General features: G+C 43.2%; 1 protein-coding gene across 1 annotated transcript in view; it reads right to left on the bottom strand.

The window, feature by feature from the left end:
* LOC124712298 (MAP7 domain-containing protein 1-like) overlaps positions 1-22,788 on the bottom strand; it is a 263,516-nt gene extending 240,728 nt beyond the window's left edge. The window contains exon 1 of the mRNA XM_047242625.1: positions 22,621-22,788. Coding sequence (XP_047098581.1) covers positions 22,621-22,641 — 21 coding nt within the window. The 5' untranslated portion in view covers positions 22,642-22,788. The remainder of the gene's footprint in view (positions 1-22,620) is intronic.
* Positions 22,789-24,147: the final 1,359 nt, after the last annotated feature.

Below are 24,147 nucleotides of genomic sequence, written 5' to 3'. Positions count from 1 at the left end.
CCATAGCAGCAGCTTTCCAAAGGGGAAAGGGAAATTGATAGATGGAAGACAGATATCTCAAGAATGTGGAACAGAAAGATAAGTAGCAGCATAAAACCTTTTACTTTCCCTTCTGGGATTCCCTACATCCTCTAGTTTGACCTTCCCTTACTTTTTTACATACTTTCAGAGTTAGATATTGCTGTAGTCTTTGGTAAGGGACCGAGGGCTGAACCATTAACTCCAGTAATAGGCTTCCAGTGCAATTTACCAAGGCACTCCATCCCGTGCACTGAGTCACATCCCATAGTATGTTGGGTTTGCTATAAAAAAGGGTATTAGACTAGCCAGTGTAAAGAGTGTGTCTAGTTGAGACTTGGAAAAGCTTGGATACCCTGTAAACTTAGGTGATTTCTTAAGGTTAATCGACAAGAGACAAAGATTTTTGCTGTAAAGAATTGTATAAAGTAAATGTTTTAGGATGAGAAAAGACAATAGGAAATATGTATACTAGTAATTAGAGATAGACTAGATGTAGGATTCAAGATCATCGCTAAGCCATGAATATTAGGAGATGGAATCTGGAGAACATGATGCACAAGGAAAACAATTAGCAGGTATTACTTTGCTGAGTAAGGTTTAAGCCATGGTACAGTGTCGATGTATTAGAACTAAATTAAAGAGTCACAACACTATTGTTTGGTTAGGTTTCACTGTCTTCACATCATGCAGTATTGTCTCAAAACAGCTAAAGTGCTGAGATACCATACAGATGTAAGACACACCATTGGCCATGACTTCGTGAGTTAAACTGCTCCTGGCCCTTCAAGACACAATGTTCATGGTAGCAGTAAAACCACCAGCAATAGCCACCCACACAAAAGAAGTGACATAGAGGGACAATATATCAGATTTTGGAATAGATGTGCAAATAAAGGAACAAAAGGGATTTTTTTATTGTATGTCACAGGTGGGGCTGATATAGCGCCTGTGGTCAGGAAGAATTAAAGACAGCACAAGTGAGGCAGTTACAGCGCCTGTGGCTGGGAAGTTGGAGGATTATTGTGCTGCACAGGTGGGGCTGATACAGTGCCTGTGGCTGGGAAAATGTTAAATTTGTGCACAACAGGTGCACCTATTACACTGCCTGTAGCTGGATCAGTGGCCTTGAGTGCTCTTGAAACAAGGCCATTGGATTACTTGTTTTCTCTCAGAATGAGAGGTATCTGTTTGTGGAGATATTGAGGTTTATTGTGAAGTGTTGGAGATTTATTGTAAAAATGAAAAGTTAGACTTTAAGTATCGTGGAGTGTTACAAACATTTATTGATGTATTTGGAGGAAGTGAATTTAGATAGATTCCCAAGTCACAATGTCTTCAAGCCCACATTACCATGGACCCCCTACTGTTATAAGTAAACTTGTCCGAACTGCTAAGGTATAAGAATGTGGAGCAAAAGGACAGTGTACAAACCACAGAGTTCACACAGGCCAGTATTGCTAAGCAGCAGGACAGTGCACAAATCATTCTGTTTGCGTAGGTCACTTCTGTTCCACATAGAGTAGATTTTATTATTTGCTAGGTCAAAGTGATAAAGTAACAGTGTAGCTTAATGGAAAGAGAAGTGTAAAAGTCAAGAAGTATGTCATTTTTTTAATGTTAGCACCAGATAGTGGGTCATATTGTTTGTGTACCTTGTGTTACAGTTGAATGTGATGTAACTAATAGGCAAATGTGAGACACACAAATTTAGCATGCAGAAAATAAGGAGGTTAGAATGCTTTCCTGATTCCCATTATCCCCATGAGAGGAATGACATAGATGCTAACAGGACTGAAAATGAACTAATGTAACCAATGTGCAAATGACAACACATGGATCAGTGGTTGTGGGAAAGTGTAGGTAGTTGCTAGTGAAGGCACACAAATAACGTACCATGTGATACCGTGAATGGAGGAATAAATACAAAGCGTAAAAGTGTAAATTATCCAGTGTTTTTAATTCAGTAAAGTCAAGGGTGAATTTTTTTCGCAGAGAGGAGGAGATTGTAATGGGACAAAACTATAGGAGAACTTGGAGCAGAAGTCAGAGCCCAAAACTGCAACAAGGCAGCAGCCAGACAGCAGGTTCTGGTCACTGACCTGCACTATCAGCTCCCACGTCATTGGACCACAAGCACCAAAATCAGGCTACAAACCATGGACATTGGCTGCAGCCAGCCATTGCTCCTGCTTGGTCAGCACCCCCTCCGCAGCAGCAAGACTTCCATGACATCAGCCCGGGTGCCAATGCCCTGGGGCCAGCTTTCGAGAAGCCACTCCAGTTCGAGTGACTTCCACATTATCGATGATTACGCCAGACCCCAGTCATTGTCCTGTTCCAAGTAGTCCACAGTGGGCTACAAAAACAGCCCTCCCACGAATTCAGCGCTGGGAACAAGTATTTAAAGGCTGGCTCAACCGAGTATGTCATGTTCGGGACGGCACGGCCAAACCTGGCACCTGGTGTATGTCAACCGGGACTCCTCACAGTGAACTCTGCCACCAACGGACCACAAAGGAAGGATTTCTGCCTGTCTGTCTGCCACCCCTGACTGCAGCACAGCCGCATCCTGTCATCTCAGCTCACCTCGTGTACCAGAGATGCCTGCGCAACACTCTGTCTCCCAAGCACCACACATGCACTGTCTGCCATACATTGTCTGCAGTTATGATGCCAGAATATTATGAGGGAACTCCAGACTGCACCAGAGAATGGAGCACAATCAGAAGAATGTCTGAACTGTAAGAATTAATAAAGTGACTAATAAAGAGTTGTATCTTCTTCACCAGGACTCGCTTCTGCTGCTGTCCATATCCCCCATCTACAACAGAGAATCCAGCCAATGCACAGACAGCTTGTCTTTCTCACCTTTACACCATTAACACTGGTAAGTGGCACTACTGTTCAAATCTTCATCCATTTCCAGGTCAGCAAACACCTGTGGTATGGGTCATCAGCTTTGACCTGTGGTGCAGCTATGTTGTGTTATGTGATATCATAATTGCCACTGTATTCAAAATGAATTATGTCTGCAGAGAGTGTTTTGCAGTATGTTGTCTGATCTTGATATTTCAAATTTGCTGTTGAGAGACGATATTGAGTGATCACAACGCAGTAGCAATAAAGAGTAGGCTGAAGTTTAAGACATTATTCAGGAAGAGACAATACACAAAGAAGTGGGATACGGAAGTACTATGGAATGACAAGATTTGCTTGAAGTACTCTAATGCAACACATACAGCCATAAGGATTAGCTCAGTGGGCAGTACAGTTAAATAGGAATGGACATCTCTGAAAAGGGCCATCACAGCAGTTGGAAATAAAAACATAGGTACAAAGAACGCAACTGCAAAGAAACCCTGGGCAACAGAACATATACTTCAGTTGATCGATGAAAGGAGGAAGTACAAAAATGTTCAGGGAAACTCGGGAATGCAGAAATACAAGTCGCTGAGGAAGGAAATAAATAGGAGGTGCAGGGAAGCTGATGAAATGGCTGCATGAAAAATGTGAAGAAATCGAAAAAGAAATGATTGTCAGTAGGACAGACGCAGCATACAGGAAAGTCAAAACAACTTCAGTGACATTAAAAGCAACAGTGGTAACATTACAAGTATCTACATCTACATCCATACTCTGCAAGCCACGTGACGGTGTGTGGCGGAGGGTACCCTGAGTACCTCTATCGGTTCTCCCTTCTATAGTACAGTATAACGGGAATTCCACCGTTAAATGCAGAGGAGAGAGCGGATAGGTGGAAAGAATACACTGAAAGCTTCCATGAGGGAAAGATACGTCTGATGTGATAGAAGAAGAAACAGGAGGCAGTTTGGAAGTGGTAGGGTATCCAATATTAGAATCAGAATTTAAAAGAGCTTTGGAGAACTTAAGAACAAATAAGGCAGAAGGGATTGATATCATTCCATCACAATTTCTAAAATTATTGGGGGAAGTGGCAATAAAAAGTCTACTCACACTGGTGTACAGAATGCATGAATCTGGCGACATACCACTTGCTTTTCGGAAAAATATCACCCACACAATTCCGAAGACAGTAAGAGCTGACAAGTGAGAGAATTATCGCACCATCAGCTTAACAGCTCATGCATCCAAGTTGCTGACAAGAATAATATACAGAAGAATGGAAAAGAAAATTGAGGATGCACTACATGATGATCAGTTTAGCTTTAGGAAAGGTAAAGGCACCAGAGAGGCAATTCTGATATTGCAGTTGATAATGGAAGTACGACTAAAGAAAAATCATGACACATTCACAGGATTTGTCGACCTGGAAAAAGCATTTGACAATATAAAATGGTGAAAAATGTTCAAAATTCTGAGAAAAATAGGGGTAAGCTTTAGGGAGAGAGGGGTAAAATACAATATGTGCAAGAGCCAAGAGGGAATAATAAGAGCGGACGACCAAGAACGAAGTGTTCATATTAAAAAGGGTGTAAGGCAGGGATGTAGTCTTTTGCCCCTACTGTTCAGTCTCTACATTGAAGAATCAATGATGGAAATAAAAGAAAGGTTCAGGAGTGCAATTGAAATTCAAGGTGAGAGGAATCAATGATACAATTAGCTGATGACATTGCCATCCTGAGTGAAAGTGAAGTAGAATTATATAATCTGCTGAATGGAATGAACAATCTAATGGGTAAAGAATATGGACTGAGATTAAATCGACGGAAGACATATGTAATGAGAAGTAGCAGAAATGAAAACAGCGAGAAAGTTAACATCAGAACATGGTCACGAAGTAGATGAAATCAAGGAATTCTGCTACCTGGGCAGCAAAATAACCAATGATGGACAGAGCAAGGACGACACCAAATACAGACTAGCACTGCAAAATGGGCTTTCCTGGCCAAGGGAAGTCTATCAAACATATGCCTTAATTTGACAAAGAAATTTCTGAGAGGGTACTTTTGGAGCACAGCATTTTATGGTAGTGAAACATGAACTGTGGGAAAACCAGAAGAGAAGAGAATCGAAGCATTTGAGATGTGGTGCTACAGACAAATGCTGAAAATTAGGTAGGCTGAAAAGATAAGGAATGAGGAGGTTCCATGCGGAATTGGAAAGGAAAGGAATGCGTGGAAAAGGAGAAGGGACAGGATGATAGCACATCTGTTAAGACATCAGGGAATGACTTCCATGATACTAGAGGGAGTTGCAGAGGGCAAAAACTGTAGAGGAAGGCAGAGATTGGAATACATCCAGCAAATCACTGAGGACGTGCTACTCTGAGATGAAGAATTTGGCACAGGAGAGGAATTTGATGATGATGATGTTTGGTTTGTGGGGCACTCAACTGCGTGATTATCAGCGCCCGTACAATTATCCAATCTTTGCTCAGTCCAATTTCGCCACTTTCCTGGATGATGATGAAATGATGAGGACAACACAAACACCCAGTCATCTCGAGGCAGGTGAAAATCCCTGACCCCGCCGGGAATCGAACCCGGGACCCCGTGCTCGGGAAGCGAGAACGCTACCGCGAGACCACGAGCGGCGGACCGGAGGAGAGGAATTTGTGGCAGGCTGCATCAAGCAAGTCAGATGACTGATAACACCACCCAAAAGTGAGAGAGAGAGAGAGAGAGAGAAACCAAAAAAAAAAAAAAAGTGAGTGACTGGACTGATATAGTATTGTCTCTCAGACTTTGTATATTACTTGTATGCTTCATATTGGAATTGTGTGTTTGAGTTTTGTAAGTGAGTTATTGTAGTGTAAACTGAAGGTGGAGCAGGGAGGAAGGGAAGGGAAGGAAAGGACCTCATGATGTTGGCTGCATCAGGACTTTACGTGGAGTCAGTGGCACTGAGTGAAAGTGTGTGCCGGACCAGGACTTGAACCCGGCATCTCCTGCTTACTGACATTAACCACTGCTCGACCCAGACACAGTGTTTATCACAACTGTGCAGACTATCTTGGTATGCCCCTTGGCTGTCCCACATTATCACCTAGTGCCACCTATCTGCAGTCCCCATTCACACCCTTCATGCTCGCTACATTGAGATTCTTGGTGGTGGATTCATAGCCCATCAAGACGGCTCAATTGTATGAATGCATGGTCCCTGTTCTTACGGAAATGTTCAAAAGACAGACACCACGCGGAATCCGCAACTGCGATACACATTACGTAAATTGAAGCTGGAGGGGGGTGAGGGGGGAGGGGGGGGGGGGGGGGGGGGGAAAGGAAAGGAAAGGAAAGGAAAGCAACACATTATGTCATCTCCATCTTTCAAACATGCCTGAGAGAGCGAACAGATACCATGAATTCATATAACTCTGTTGCCTCGATGGGCTACAAATCCGTCACCTTTAGTGGAAATGAACAATTACATTCAGTCTCTCCTATGGGAATCTCAAAAATAGCGAGCATGGAGAATGTGGATAGGGACTGTGGAAAGGTAGTGCTAAATGGGCATAGGAGTTCGCAACGGGGCATACCAAGATAGTCTGCACAGTTGTGATAAACACTGTGTCTGGGTGGTGCAGTGATTAACGCAACTGTCTAGTGAGCAGGACGACTCAGGTCCAAATTCCAGGCTAGCACACATTTTCAATTGGTGATGCTGACTCCACATAAAGTCCTGATGCACCTGACATCATGAGAGCCATCCCTTTCCTTTCTCCCCCCCTCCACCTCATGTATCATGAGATGACCTACGCAGCCAACCCATGCCGTGCTGTTTGCTGCTGTGCTGTCTTATACACCTGCTGCTTCTCTATTTTTGGGAATGAGTATTATGTTGCCTAACACCTTGCACCATCAAGTTAGTTATGCACTCGCTTTATAGCTTGTCATGTATATGTTGCTATGCCCCATGAATACATCTGTAACTGGTGTAAGTGCTGATCCACACACAGGGGGTTTCAGCAACAGTTCCCTAACTTCAGTGGGCCTACTTCTTTGTGAGCATGTTACCTCCCGAAAGGCTTCTTTTCAATTATCCCCATTACACCGGCGAGTTCACTAGTGAACATTCCATTGGCCGTATATGTAGCTGGGAGGTTTGATAGATGTTTCAATGGTCTGAGCAGCCTGACGTGACGTGGCACACTGTGTGTGGGCAGAGCTTGCCTGGGAGATAATGCCACTGAAGTAATGACTACTAATGTAAGAGCTCATCCCCATAGTGTTGTTGTCAGCAGGATTTCTTGTGGCATGTGCAATATTCTACATTCCTTTGCTTCTTTGTTGTACCTTGTATAGGTAAATCTTTTTACGTACTTCATTACTGGCAACAATAGGGTCTATTCCTTAGCATGTATACCAACTATAAATACACTCTCATGAAGCAACAATCATTTCAATGCGGCCTATTCTTTTACAGCTCACTAACGAATAGCTTTTGCGATTGGATAAATAACACTAACTATCTGTGCTTAAGTGAACATGAGATTGTTGAACTAAAACATAGTATTACATAAGAAAGTCTGAATCTTTCTCTTGTTTGGATGCCCCTTACATGCATTTTGCTCCGATCTGCATGTTTTTACCACATAATTCCGTTATTATAAATGAAAAGCATAATACCATACACATTGTACAGCATCTGCAGTTTCCCCTAACTTATTTGGACTTCAGATCAGTATTACACATGTTGGAATATACTCACTGGGTTATTTCGGTACTTGTTAGTTACGCTTTCACAGCTGAGTTCTGACGACAACCCTCGATGTCTCCGCATTATAACTTGATGACAATTCTTGTTTCTGCATTATAACTGTAATGGCAATGAAACTGCATTCAGTGTGCTAGCCGCTTAATAGGGTTTATTTGTGCACAGCCTGCTTGTAAGTGGAGAGGAAGTTTCCGCAGAACCCTGGCTGGTGAAGTTTGTACATGGTACACAATACACAATAATATGATTTGGCAAAACACAATCATGTCATTATCTACACTCTACTCTTACACTCATATTTCTCATACCAATACTACCAATACATGTGTCCTAACAATCACATTAATTTGACTGACTGTGGTTTAGAATTCTGGAGGAGTAAAGCTGTACTACATAGTAGCAGAGCTCAGAGACCAGCACTGTACCTTGTGGCCGGCTCAACGAGAGCGCTTCACTTGCACATGCTGATGCGTGATGGCTTGTCACTTATATCCAGTCACTACCTCATTGCTTGCCTCCTGTACACTTCAGAGAGCTTCTGTTTTATGTAGCATATTTTCCACTCATGATTAGTAACTAAATGAATATGTGGGGTGAATCCTTACAAGCAGCAGTGCCAGCAGTAGATGAACTATTTTATACCCTAAATGAATTAACTGGTTGTACTGCAGCAATGTATTTCCATTACTGGAATTTGGTTGGTTGGCTTTAAAGGGGGAGGGGGAGGGGGGGGGGGGGGGAGGGACCAAATTGCAAGGTCATCGGTCCATTGTTCCCAGTAAAATAATTACACAACAAAAAGAAGAAAAGAAAGGAGACATACAGCACAATAACAAGACAAAGGAAGAACCAGAAGAATGACCAACACTACTATGGACAAAAACAGGAAATGAAAACCATAGAGAGAAGCAAGAAACAGGTAGAAGGGGTAAAAACAAGAGAGCAGATGACCGTGGCTGGCCAACGACGAGAATAAAAAGGAAAAGCCAGCCACTCTGCAACACACTACCACCCTAAAAGCATTAGAGTGAAGAACACAAAGGGACAAAGATCATGCACTAAAACTTATATAGAACAATAAAACACACCGTCATGTATAAAACGTAAAACTAAATTAGCTGATGAGGCATTGTCAGCTAAAATTAATGGCAACGAGCCTGGTAACTGAAGAGTCCGTCGCAGTGCAGCCAAAGGAGGACAGCTCACAAAGATATGGGCCACTGTCAGCCGGGTGCCGCACCGACACAGAGGTGGGTCATCACGGTGCAGGAGGTAGCCGTGTGTCACCCAAGCATGGCCAATACGACGGAGCCGGCAGAGAACCACAGAGTCCATGCGAGACACCTGCATGGATGACTGCCACACATTCATAGTCTCCTTACTGGCACACAGTTTGTTGTGCATGCTGAGGTTATGCCATTTTGTCTCCCAAAGCCACAAAACCTTACGGAATTGTACTAAATGCAGGTCAGTTGCAGAGAAGCTGATCTCCATAAGCGGTTTCCACATAGCCTGTTTGGCCAGCCTGTCAGCTAGTTCATTGCCTGGGATTCTGACGTGACCTGGGGTCCAGACAAACACCACCAGGGCATAGACGGACTCCTCGGTGGTCGCTATCTGGACTCCTCGGTGGTCGCTATCAAAGGATGATGAGGGTAGCACTGGTCGAGAGCTTGTAGGCTGCTCAAGGAGTCAGTACACAGAAGAAATGCTTCCCAAGGGCAAGAACGAATGTGCTCAAGAGCACGAGGTATAGCCACCAGCTCGGAAGTGACAACATTGCAGCCATCGGGCAAGGAATGCTGTTCAATATGACCTCCATGGACATACGCGAAGCCGACGTGAGCATCAGCCATCAAGTCGTCAGTGTAAACCACGTCGTGGCCTAGGTATTCATCAAGAATCGAGAGGAAGTGGCAGCGGAGAGCTGCGGGGTTAAATGAGTCCTTACGGCCATCTGAAAGGTCCAGGCGAAGCTGTGGCCTAGGTGCACACCACGGAGGTGTATGTGAAGGTAAGGGATCGGACACGAACTGCAATTGGAAGCACTGACCTGAGCTGCCGATGCGGGATATGAACCGCCGTGGGTGGGAAAAGGACATGCAGGAGAACTATGAATGCGTGCAACGTAACTGGCGAGCAGTTGTGCACGCCTAACCTGCAATGAAGGCATTCCGGCTTCCACAAGTACGCTGGTCACTGGACTCGTTCTAAAAGCTCCTGTCGCTAGGTGAATGCCACAGTGGTGCACTGTGTCGAGTAAACACAATGCTGAGGGTGCTGCCGAACCATAAACCAGACTCCCACAGTTAAGGTGGGATTGAACAAGGCCTCTGTATAGCTGCAACAGCGTAGAGTGATCTTCACCCCCGTTGATGATGCTCAGGCAGTGGAGGGTTTGAAGTGCTGCCAGCACTTCTGCTTAAGCTGATGAAGATGAGGAAGCCAAGTTAATCAGGTGTCGAAAACCAGTCCTAAGAATCGATATGTCTCCAACACAGTGAGTGGATCATCATTAAGGTAAAGTTCTGGTTCTGGATGAACGGTACGACACCAACAGAAGTGCATAACACATGAATTTGTGGCCGAAAACTGGAAACCATGGGCTTGAGCCCATAACTGCGCCTTGTGGATGGTTCCCTGTAGGCGCCGCTCAGCAACACCAGTACTGGTGGAGCAGTTTGAAATGCAGAAGTCGTCTGCATACAGAGAAGGTGAGACGGACAGCCCTACAACTGCTGCTAGACGATTAATGGCTACTAAAAATAGAGAGACACTCAATACAGATCCCTGCGGGACCCCATTCTCCTGGATGTGGGGGGAACTATGGGAGGAACCAACTTGGACACGGAAAGTATGTAGCGACAGGAAATTCTGGATAAAAATTGGGAGTGGGGCTCGGAGACCCCACTTGTATAATGTGGCAAGAATATGATGTGTCGTGTCAAATGCTTTTCACAAATCAAAAAAGACGGCAACCAGGTGTTGGCGTCTGGAAAAGGTTGTTTGGATGGCAGACTGTAGGGACACAAGATTATCAGTTGTAGAGCACCCTGGTGGAAGTTGCTCTGACATGGAGGCAGTAGGCCACTTGACTCCAGGACCCAACCCAACCTCCGACACACCATACGTTCTAGCAGCTTACAAAGCACATTGGTGAGGCTGATGGGCCGACAGCTATCCACATAAAGTGGGTTTTTACCAGGTTTGAGCACCAGAATGATGGTGCTCTCCCGCCACTGCAATGGAAAGACACCATCACATCAGATCCGGTTGAAGATGTCGAGGAGATGTCGCTTGTAGTCAGATGAGAGATACTTAATTCTCTGACGCAGAGGCTCGAGTATAGTGCTCAGCAATCGCGTTTGTGTCAGTAGATAACACGCCATTTACATTAACACCGGGAACACCTTTTGGGGTCTGGTACCCGAAAAAGCGTTTGATCTTTGTCCAGACTTGGGAAAGTGACATATGGTACCCAATGGTCAAGACACATCTCTCCTAACACCCCTGCTTCCATCGTTTTATAAGTTGGCAAACATGAGCACAGAGCCGTTTAAAGGCTACGAGGTGCTCCAGAGAAGGGTACTGCTTATGCTGCTGTAGAGCACCGATGCTCCTTAATTGCTTCAGTGAATTCCGGCGACCACCAAGGGACTTTCTTTCACTGGGGGCACCCTAAAGATCGTGTTTTCTGCCACAGAAAAGATTGTTGTAGTCACCTGCTCAACTATCACATCGATGTTCTCATGTGGGGCAGATTCAACAGTGACTGCAGAGGTGAAAGTTTCCCAGTCTGCATTGTTTAAAGCCCATCTGGGCAGGCGTCCATGGGCTAGACGCCGGGGCAGTGACAGGAAGACGGGGAAGTGGTCACTACCACACAGGTCATGTGCTCTCCAGTGTATAGATGGGAGAAGTCATGGGCTGCTAATTGATAAATCAATGGCCGAGTAACTACCTCGAGCCACACTGAAATGTGTGGCGCCCCCAGTATTTAAGAGGCAGAGTTCGAACTGAGACAGTAAAGTTTCAACTTCTCTGTTTCGGCCAGTAAGCACAGTGCCACCCCACAAGGGGTTATGGGCGTTAAAATCTCCCAAAAGTAGGAACGGTTTAGGGAGCTGATCAATCAGTGCAGTTAATACTTTAAGGGATACTACACCATCCGGAGGAAGATATACATTGCAGATAGTTATTTCCTGTGTTGTCCTTATTCTGACAGCCACAGCTTCAAGAGGGGTTTGAAGGGGCACAGGTTCTCTACAGACTGAGTTTAGGACATAAACGCAAACTCCACCTGACACTCAATTACAGTTGCTACAGTTCCTGTAGTATCCTTTATAGCCGTGGAGGGCAGGGATCCGCACTGCCGGGGGCCAGGTTTCCTGGAGGGCAATGCAGAAAGCAGGTGTAAAGCTTAACAGTTACCACAGTTCAGCCAGGCGGTGGAAAAAACCGCTGCAACTCTACTGGAGGATGATGTCATCGTGAGACTGGGAAGGCATGGAACATTCAATGAGGCAGTTTACGTCTCAGGGTCACCTGCTGCCAACGACGTTTTGCCTGAGCAGTCTATATCCATTTTGTCTGAGGGTCCGGCGAGATCTAGGTCCTCAGTGGACACTAGAATCTCCACCTCATCAGCAGACACAGAACTCAGAGGTAGCATAAGACGATGTCATGAGTACAGGATGTAGGCGTTCAAATTTCCTCTTAGCTTCAGTGTAGGTCAGTTGGTCCAGGGTCTTGTACTCCGTCATTTTCCTTTCTTTCTGAAGAATCCTGTAGTCTGGCAAGCAAGGCGAATGGTGCTCTCCACAGATGACACAGATGGGAGGCGGGGCATATGGAGTATTGGGATGGGATGGGCGTCCGCAATCTCAACATATGACACTGGAAGTACAGCGGGAAGACATATGACCGAACTTCCAACATTTAAAGCACCGCATTGTTGGAGGAATATAGGGTTTCACTTCACAGTGGTAGACCATCACCTTGACCTTCTTGGGTAATGCATCACTCTCAAAGGCCAAGATGAAGGCACTGGTGGCAACCTGATTATCCCTTGGACCCCAGTGGAAAAACCAAACGAAATGTGCACCTCGCCGTTCTAAATTATCCCTCGGACCCCAGTGGAAAAGCCAAACGAAATGTACACCTCGATGTTCTAAATTGGCGCGCAACTCATCGTCAGACTGCAAAAGAAGGTTCCTGTGAAAAATGATACCCTGGACCATATTTAATTTCTTATGGGGTGTGATGGTTACAGAAACATCCCCCAGCTTGGCACAAGCGAGTAACGCCCATGACTGGGCAGAGGATGCTGTTTTAATCAAGACAGACCCAGATCTCATTTTGGACAAGCCCTCCACCTCCCCAAACTTGTCCTCTAAATGCTCAACAAAAAACTGAGGCTCCATCGTCATGAAAGATTCCCCATCAGCTCTTGAATGTACAAGGTACCGGGGTGAATAAGACCCGCTGCCATCCTTAGCCTCACATTCCTCCCATGGTGTGGCCAGGGAGGGGAACGATTTGGGGTCATACTTCTGTGCATTGAATTGAGCCCGTGAATGCTTAGAGACTTCTGGTGTTTGACCACCAGCAAGAGATGATGTACTACGCTTCATCGCGTGTCATTCACCCTGATGCCACCCACTCCAACCAGGGGCCTTCCCCATGGGCGCCACCCAGACGCAGCAAAGGCCACCTGGCAAGATGGCCATTGCTGAAGGTCCTGATGCCCCAGGGGATGGGCAATACCCCTTGGCATACATGAGGAGTTAATGGCACAGGCATCAGCAGAGCGATCCCTGTGTGGTCAGGGGGCTACAACCAACAGGGTACATGGCGACCCCACCACAACAGACTGGCTACCGTGCTGGATATCAGGTGCAACCAAGCAAAGAAGTCCATTATCATCGTCAGCATAGAAAACGGTACTGCACAGTTGATGAAAAAATACGCACCCAGAAGCGTGACCTCACCCAACAGTTGGAGAATGAGCAGAAGTGCAGATCCACATCAACGAAGGATGCGATAGGCCTCAGCGCATGATGGACACAATGCACCATGTAAGACGTCCTTCCCCAATTGGCTCGCTCTTCAGGAAAATTTTGAAAAATGGAGGTCAAACCCTACAAGGGACCATCACAAAGGCCAAAACGTGAGAGACTCCTTTTAGACGCCTCTTACGACAGGCAGTAATACCTCAGACCTATTCTAACCCCTGGACCCACAGGAGGGTACTTGAGTTTGACCCAGACACTGTGGTCAGTCCTATCTTCATCACTACCAGGTACTTTTGGCACTAAAAGGGGCTTCCAACAAGCATTGGAATACTTTTCAAATCAATCCTCTACTTTTTCATATGAGCATATTTCGTATTCGTTCAAAATTCTCACAAATTAATGTGTGTTCTATGACATGATATCTACACATCAATTTCAGTTCACACTTATATCGCTTGTGGTCTTTTACAGTATGTCATGCCACACACTACTCATACAACATAGCCTAAAAGATGTTTTTCTGTATGGCACATTAAAGCTTTGATGCATTTTAATCAACACATTACATGATTAGGCAAACTTCATCAGATTGTTGAATAGCTTTTGCAAAGACTACATCAAACATTAGAGCCCCCATATTAATAATTTTTTCCATCGCAGTTAATACATAAAACTGTATCATGAAGCAATTACCCAGCTATACAACTTCTATGAGAATACAGTGACACATCAACAACGCATACCTTTATAGTGCCTGTCAATTATTTCCTTTTGACTTGTGTCAAATTACTGTACACAGTATGCATAATACTTTGGTATCATATCAACTGCAGTAATTAGTAAGAAATATAGTCATTGGCAAGAGATAGAAGCAGGAACTATTCAGTCCTAGTCACACTGTGACTAATTAGTTCATCACTAACTGTTCATGTTACCACAGTCAAAGGCTTTCTCTTCGAACATTGCTAGATAAATCACATTGAGCGCTCTGAATTGAGCCAACATGTCCAAAGTCAGTGCAGCATGTTTTTGATTGCTGAGTTGGAACAATACAATAGTACCCCATAAACTAGCATGGGTTATTTCTTACAACTGAAATTAAATTTTAAAGGCATTAAAAGCACATAATGTTTATCGAATGGGTGATATACAATTTGTCTCTGTAATCAAAGATACTTGGATTTCTTATAAAATCACGCTAGTGTAAGTGAGCTAGTAGATGTTGATTTGACAGCAACCCTTCTGTTTGCACCACCTATGCCTCATTCTGCAATGTGATACTTCATGTTTTATTTACTTCTTGAATTTAATACATCATTCTACTTGTGACCGGTATAATGACCAATTATGTTCAATATTATACGAGAATTATTCAGAAAGAAAGGTCCAAACCACCATAGCTAATCGAATGCCACAATAACATTAAAAAGTGTATGTGCACCAACTCCCGATATGTGTTGTTCATCAAATGATACCATTTGCTTTGGAACTGTCACAGTATACTGTTTACAGTATCAGTTCAAAATCTTTAAAACAACTGATCAGCCCACCAACTGTGACATACAGTCAGAGAGTCTGTTTTTGATAGCAAGGGAAGTTGCAGCAGTGGAAATTCATCAACGGTGATGTGAGGTGTATTACCCCAGTGCAATGAATAACAGCAGTGTGCGTTAAGTGGGAGAGAGCTTTCAAGGACTGATGAGAAAATGTCCATGATGAATCACGATCAGACCAACCATCAGTGATAGAAAATTTGGTCATAGCCATGGAAGAAAGGTTTTGTGAAGACTGGTGATTCAGTCTCAACTTTAGCATTGGAATTTCTAAATGCGAGTAGAAAAATTTTGCACAAAATTGTCTCCAAAAAGTTGCTATTTTGCAAACTGTGCACACACTGGGTTCCCAGGCTGCTTGTAGAGAAACACAAAATGGAAAGAATGGCCCACTTGATTATTTTGATTGATACAGGCCACCAATTTTTAGAGAACACTGTCAGAGGGGACGATACATGGGTTTCTCACATGACCCCACAATGTAAACGTCTGTCAATTGAATGGCGTCACATGGCACCATCAGTCAAAGTCAAGGCCAAGGAGACAAGCTCAACACGCAGGGTTATGGCAACCATGTTGTGGGATAGACATGGAATCTTGTTAGTCGAGTTCACACAGCAATAGACAACAAAAAAACAGCCCCCTGCCTCGCTACCCTGACTAAACTTCGACGAGCAATACAGACCAAGAGACACGGCATTCTGACATGTGGAGTTTTGTTGCTGCAAGACAAAGCAAAACCCCATTCTGCCATTCACATCAAAAATCTAATCAGATCTTTTGGATGGGAGCAGATTGTCCACCCACAATACAGTCCAGACTTGGCACCGAGCACTGCCTAAAGGAGTGTCTTGGCAACAAGCCCTTCGCAACAGATAATGAGGTGAAAGAAACAGTTGAAGACTAGATATCCTCACAGGTGGTAGACCTCTATGACTTAGGGGTATGAAACCTTGTACAATGTCATGACAAATGTTCAAATATGGAAACTATGTGGAGAAATAGAGAAACATGTACAGGGAAAAAGGTATTTAAAAAATATATAATGGTTTATGTTTTATAATAATCTGGACCCTACTTACAGAATAACACTTGTATTTAGATGTTCCACATGCTGCCACATAGCTACTCACCAGCATATTCTGAATTTCTCATGTAAGGCATTAAATGTACCTGAATTGTTCATCTATGATACAGATAGTATATTTTCATGTAAGGTGTCATCTAATCTCATCTTGTACCAGTAGCTGCCACTGCATCCAGCAAGTGCCATTGTACTGCTAGGCAGCAAACCCAACTGTTTTCAAGATTTTATTAATCCTCTATACCCTATTGAAAGGAATGGTTTCTATCTGAACCAGGTACCTCGGTGTTAAGAGGAAGTGATTCTGACAATTGCATACATTCATACAGATCCTGCCCGTTATGACAAGAGCATCCAACTTTCCACTCAAAACACTTGGGGATATGTTGAAGTACTCTACCTCATTTGCAGTGTTCTTCCACATACGACTGCACAAGTGGATGTATACTTGTTACATATTCACTGTCTTCTGATCACTTTGATATGATCCCTGCTGCTTGTGCCCATATAATGCTGATACACATAGTCCTGAGCATACAGTAACACTCATGGTGATTCAGAAGTTGTAGGATTTGCAGCAGCCAGCCCCTCTCTAACATAGCTTTCTCACTCATTACGAACTGATGCAAACCCATGTCAAACAGGTATGAGTTCAGATAACCTTCCCATGGTACAGTTTCTTATGCTGCTGGGAGGGCCAAACTGCAGCCATCCGTTCTGCTGTAACTGTTGGGCAATTGTCGTCAGTGGCTACCCACCTTTTTAATTCTCACAGGTCCCTGTGCTATTGTGGCTACCCTTTCTTTCTTCTTCTGCTGTACAAGTGTAACTCTAGATGAACCCTTCTGGTGTTAATGATTTTGCTATCTTACCTCTACACCCATAATTTTGAGGCATGGCACCCTTTCTTGTCAAGGTATCCAGTTATCACTCCTGCAGCTTTACTGTTGGGTATGATCTGTTTCCTTTTGTACATAACCAGGTACACAGTCAGTACTGACACCTTGTTACTGATTAGTAAATATCTGACACTCTCAATTTATTTTGGCTGTGATGCTTGAGTATATGTCCAGTCTGTTGTCCTTCCTCCTAATCTGCATTAGCACTTGTTGCAAATACTCTCCCCAGTTTGCGATTTAAGACCAGGCTGTTGTAGCCTACCTCATAGGAACCTACTATGTACACCTGTTCCAGTCCCCAATTCTGAACAGATAACAGACACCATTTCCTACCCAATCATCCTCGGTGAATTCTCATCTCCAATTCAGTGCAGAGCATACAGTACTGCACTGCAATGCACTGGATTGCCAGGGATGTTGAGTTGGAGGGATGGTCACGTTCGTAGTCCTATCCAGAAACATCCCTTTTGATTTAGCTGCAAAACCCTCTATATTTTAACTTGATATTTTGCCACTTTCCTTGCCACAAGTGTGACATACAGCGGCCAAGCACTAGCCTTTTGCTAAGTTGCACCAGACATGCCACATTCATGTTTCTCTTCCTTACTTTCCAGCCTGTGGCAACAGAATTTAAAAATTGAGCTTTCACTGTAAACTTTTCAGGTAACATACTCCAGTTCCCAGGAGAACCAGAATTCAGTGCAGACAGCAATTGAAGAGGCCATGAGCAGGCAATGCGAGCTCCTGCAGGTGCCCATGTCTGGAATATCACAATTGCTCAGCTCTACACTAAACCATCTAGTTTGGGGGGAAAAAAAGTAGCAATTGTGGCTAGTGGCTGGCAGACAGTTTTCCCTTGGCACAATCCAAATGGTGTAGTTTTAGGAATACTATGTATGGGAGGTATGCGACTTCTCTTTCCCCTTGGCACTAAAAAGATATTTGTGATTTAGTTTTGGATAATGTGCAATCTTCAGGTTGTCAAATGAACAATGTGGTATGTCCCAACACACCAAACATAAAACTGTTACTAATGATGGTCCAACTAACTACTCTCAATTAAGCATCACGCTATCATAACAAATTAACAGCCTCTGCCACGGTGGTGAACTGCCTCAAAATTAGTACAAATAGGATGCAGCACAAAAATTTCCTACTCCGTACAAATCTGAATTGAAGGGAGGAAGGAATGTTCCAAAGATGATGAGGTAATTAGAGATTGGGCACAAGTTCCGAAATAGGAAAGTAAAGATGGAGAAAGGGGGGAGGATCTGTGGTGTCCATTCAAAGAAACAATCCAATCCAATCCCTGACAACCTAAATATATATATTTATGCAGCTCGTGGTCAGGTTCTCGCTTCCCAAGCAGGGGGTCCCAGGTTCGAATCCCGGCAGGGTCAGGGATTTTCACCTGCCTCAAGATGACTGGGTGTTTGTGTTGACCTCATCATTTTCATCATCATTCACGAAAGTGGCAAGTTTGGACTCAGCAAAGGTTGGGAATTTGTACGGGCACTGATAACCGCACAGTTGAGCGCAACACAAACCAATCATCACCACCATCATCATTTAAATATATATGGTTGAATGGAGATTTGAACCACTATCTACCAAAATACGACCCAAAACTTCTCCTAGCACTGTTCCACATGCTTGATTACCTTATTAGAAAGCATGTCCCATCAACAATGGGATCTTTAGAGACAGAGCACAAGCTCCAATTAAGGAAGGATGGGAAAGGAAATCATCTGTGTCCTTCACACAGGGGCCATCCCAGCAGTTGCTACCTCATTTCAGGGAAACAAATGAAAACTTAAACCAGGATGGTTCGGTGGGGATTTGAATTGTCATAATTCTGGATACAATTCTAGAGTTTTAAGTACTGAAGGAAGGTAATGGTGACTTCGGTGCTTGTGTTGACATGTGACTCATTGCTCTACAGTACTAGCATCAAGCACATCAGTACTTAGCATCAACAGGTTAGTGTTCATCACGAATGTGGTTTTGCAGTCAGTGCAATGTTTACAAATGCAGAGTTGGCAGATGCCCATTTGATGTATGGATTAGCACGGGGCAATAGCCGTGGCGCGGTACGTTTGTATCGAGACAGATTTCCAGAACGAAGGTGTCCCAACAGGAAGACGTTTGAAGCAATTGACCAGCGTCTTAGGGAGCACGGAACATTCCAGCCTATGACTTGCGACTGGGGAAGACCTAGAACGACGAGGACACATGCAATGGACGAGGCAATTCTTCATGCAGTTGACGATAACCCTAATGTCAGCGTCAGAGAAGTTGCTGCTGTACAAGGTAACATTGACTACGTCACTGTATGGAGAGTGCTATGGGAGAACCAGTTGTTTCCATACCATGTACAGCGTGTGCAGGCACTATCAGCAGCTGATTGGCCTCCACGGGTACACTTCTGCGAATGGTTCATCCAACAATGTGTCAAGCCTCATTTCAGTGCAAATGTTCTCTTTACGCATGAGGCTTCATTCCAACGTGATCAAATTGTAAATTTTCACAATCAACATGTGTGGGCTGACGAGAATCCGCACGCAATTGTGCAATCACGTCATCAATACAGATTTTCTGTGAACATTTGAGCAGGCATTGTTGGTGATGTCTTGATTGGGCCCCATGTTCTTCCACCTACGCTCAATGCAGCACGTTATCATGATTTCATATGGGGTACTCTACCTGTGCTGCTAGAACATGTGCCCCAACACAACATGTGGTTCATGCACAATGGAGCTCCTGCACATTTCAGTCAAAGTGTTCGTACGCTTCTCAACAACAGATTCTGTGACCGATGGATTGGTAGAGGCGGACCAATTCCATGGCCTCCACACTCTCCTGACCTCAACCCTCTTGACTTTCATTAATGGGGGCATTTGAAAGCTCTTGTCTACGCAACCCCGGTACCAAATGTAGAGACTCTTTGTGCTCGTATTGTGGACGGCAGCCATTCTCCAGGGCTGCATCAGTGCGTCAGGGATTCCATGCGATGGAGGGTGGATGCATGTATCCCCGCTAACGGAGGACATTTTGAACATTTCCTGTAACAAAGTGTTTGAAGTCACGCTGGTACGTTCTGTTGCTGTGAGTTTCCATTCCATGATTAATGTGATTTGAAGAGAAGTAATAAAATGAGCTCTAACATGGAAAGTAAGCATTTCCGGACACATGTCCACATAACATATTTTCTTTCTTTGTGTGTGAGGAATTTTTGCCTGAAAGTTTGGCTGTACCTTTTTGTAACACCCTGTATAATTAAAGGCCAGTTACCAACACTTCACACAATTATGAGATGGAAGTGGGCAATATCTCTGGGCAAAAACAAATTCCGTGTTATCATAAGAGAAATACATTCCCTGGCGAAATCACATTCACGTTAGGACTTTATGTGGAGAAATTAGTAGTAGCTTACACACATTCTGCCCAGCTGTCAAAAGCAGTCCCCTGTATAGTATTAAATGGTTCAAATGGTTCTAAGCACTATGGGACTTAACATCTATGGTCATCAGTCCCATAGAACTTAGAACTACTTAAACCTAACTAACACCCGGTCATCACAAGGCAGAGAAAATCCTGACCCCGGTGGGAATCGAACCCAGGGACCCGGGCGCGGGAAGCGAGAATGCTACCACACGACCATATAGTATTAGAAACGGTGTATTACGGGACAGTTTATTTTGCCTTTAATTAGGTGTTGAACTGTGAAGGTATGCTGCAGATATAAATCTCACTAAAATATTAGTATTGCAGAAAAGGGGCAGTTGGGTTGGGTCAGGATAGAATACGCCCTGTCAAGAAACCTTAGTAAAACAAATATCTAAAAAATACTTCTTTGTATTTTTTATACACTAATACCATTTTTCTATACAAAATCTTAGGTGAGAAGGAAATTTCGGTGATGCCCATGACTAATACTAGAAGTAAGAACAGTTACTTCAGACACAGAACTAAATTACAAAGATCATGATCCACATATTGCCAAATTTGGTGCAATATGTTCATAATCAATGAAGAACATCTGAAGCAAAATTATTCAAAATAAAATAATATTCCCAGTTGGAAAAAAACAGAAGCTTTGTTACTTCATTGTCTCAGGAGGTGAAAGTAAACCCCCCCCCCCCCCCCTCCTCCATGCATTTTTTATAGTTTATGTACAAAATACACAAAAAAAAGCATCAAAATAGCTATTGGAGACGTGTCCCTTACACTGTCATACACATTTGCTAAATATAAATTGCAATTTTAATCTTCTATGATGGAAAGTAGATAAATATGACAAAGTGCATTTAAATATGGTATGGACATAAGCTTTCAACTACACTTCAGGTCAATATGTTACTACAACCTCTGTTTGGCACTGACATTGGCTTCACCAGTTTATCATGTTTCAACCAAACCTACTCCTTGGGCTGTGCTACAAATCAGCCACAACCGAAATTTTAGGGGAGGGGGGAGGGAGGGCGGTTTGCAAAAGTAACTCCTTACATTTCATTACTGTATCTAAAAATTAATTATATCATATTCATGATATATTTAGTACATGAGACTAAAAATTTGACATTTGCATCAGTTTGATGACACCACAGAAAAAAATCAATAAATAACAATCTAACAACAATGGGAAGGGACTCATCATGTACTGAGAAGCAGATTGAGTTACAGGTACAGTCCTTCCCCCAGGGTCTGTCACAAAACAAATATTTAATCGTAACACTGGATTTGGAAAGTGAGTTATTTAATCAGTGAATACATATGGGAAGAGGAAGTGAGAAAATAAATCATAAAGAAGTAAACATAAAATATTCAAAATATTTTTATTTATGTAAGTGTAGATTGAAAATGTAACATAAATATTACACTCATTCATCATGCCATTATAACAATACATCTCATGCAGAAATTTACTGGTATACCACATTAAAAGAACTGAAATTGTATACTATTTATGCAGTTTGTGAAACATGAAGTCGGCAATAATTTCACAGTTATTTGACTTACGCAACAAAAATAGACTCATGCTTAAAATATCATGTGAGAGTAAGAATGTAACATCATGCAGATACTACAAACAATGTGATTACCATGGGCAGTCGAAAATTTAAAGAAATACAAAAAAAATTATTGTTCTGCGTGTACCAGAAATCTCTTTTTGTACAAATCGAAATGTTCAATACTACTGTGGCACGTGACGATAAATGAATATGGGCACTACAACACAAATTGTTTGCTGTTAAGATAACAAAGACAGATAAAATTTTACTCGATTACAAACCTATATAAAAATGAGTGGGCAGAGCCTCACTTGCTTTTTCTTATTACATTAAATATGTTTGTCTACAGGTTTTACACATAAATGCAGTGGTAAATTCAGCGTCAACACAAAATTTACATACCACACTATCCTTTCGGCTCATGTTAAGACTTATTGTGCTGATGCCATAATTTTAAAAACCGGTCTTTTTGTGTCGCGATTGACCCTTATGTCCGTAAACCGCACGGCATATCACAGTCATTTCGCACCTTGAAATTTATTTGACAGTCCGTCAGGTGGTAAAACACAAAGATATTTATACCCACTCAAACCTTTTCCCAAACATAGATACTCTGGTGCAGACAGCTCTATTTAAAGATGTTTGCTTGATCTTCACGTAATTTTTGAACGGACAAGGTACCATTCTTCAGACCTATTAACCATAGATTTTGATGAGTCTTAGGGATGTTTAGTCTGCCCTCCCCAGGAATGGATAATGTACGGAAATTTTTCTTTTCCCCCCCGCATGGAAGAACGACAGATTTTAAAAACCCCTCATACAGCAGTTTCGGGAACTTTGCTGACGTTGCGCAGATTACAACATTTTTTAATTTGTGACTCAACTCGTCAATTCTGTCAACTACCTGACCAAATTTTTCGGATAACTATTGCACACATAAGAACCATTGATCACTATACAATGTGGAAGTACAAATCTGATCTCCGAGTATAGACACAATCTAACATATGTTAGACTGGGATGGATATCTGGTTAGCAACGAAATAAACAACGCTGTTTTTCCGATCGCTCTCAAGGATATTGAGGAAGGGTGATTAATTATTATCAGTTCGACTCTCAACTGTGTTGTCTCCAGTGAAAAACTTTTCGACGAGCGGGTACCGGTAACGACAAATTGTTACTTGCAGTTACGGCAGCCGCACTGAGCAGTCGCTTGTGCTTCGTGTGGCGGCCTGCACCGATTTCATCAGGTGTTTTGTGGAACTGTTATCAAGATTTTTCTTTAGTGTAATCTACTGAATATTTTAACTAAAAGTAGTTAGTAACAAGTGTCAAAGCATCGTCGCTGGGAGATTTCTCTCAGCGGCTATTTTTAAAATGGAAATTAATGACGAAATCCCAGTCGATATGGCCAAGAGTCGGCTATCGCTTTGCATAGGGGTCACAACAACGAGACTGTCATGATGCACCCTCCTTCAATAGTGTTAATTACAAATAAGCATCAATGGGGTACCATCGAAATGTGCTCTCAAGATCACTGTCCTCAGAATGACCAGATGGAGATGGATCAGCATTCATCAAGTTCAGCTGTCTTGTCGCAGTGTCGGACAAACAACACCCAGCGACAAAAGGCAAGACACAGATCACCATCACCCCAACATGCAGCAGCTCCTGACGTAAATGTTCCAAAGAAGGCAAAAGCAAGTGAAAAGCACAGTAGTAACGTTGCAGGTGACGTAGATATGGTAGATATTTATAATGTTGCACACACTGTGGAAGTTCAAGGGGTAGACAGTAACTTGAGTGTAAATATAGGAAACAGGAACTGCAATGAGCAGCCTGCCTCCCAAAAGTCTGTTAGTCGTAAAAACTTGGACAATTCAGTGACCAAAACGGTACCTCCTACAGGAAATAACACGTTTCCTAGTA

This window comes from Schistocerca piceifrons, chromosome 1 (assembly GCF_021461385.2).
Source record: "Schistocerca piceifrons isolate TAMUIC-IGC-003096 chromosome 1, iqSchPice1.1, whole genome shotgun sequence".
In the NCBI taxonomy this organism is placed as follows: domain Eukaryota; kingdom Metazoa; phylum Arthropoda; class Insecta; order Orthoptera; family Acrididae; genus Schistocerca; species Schistocerca piceifrons.
This window is presented reverse-complemented; position numbering and strand designations above follow the sequence as displayed.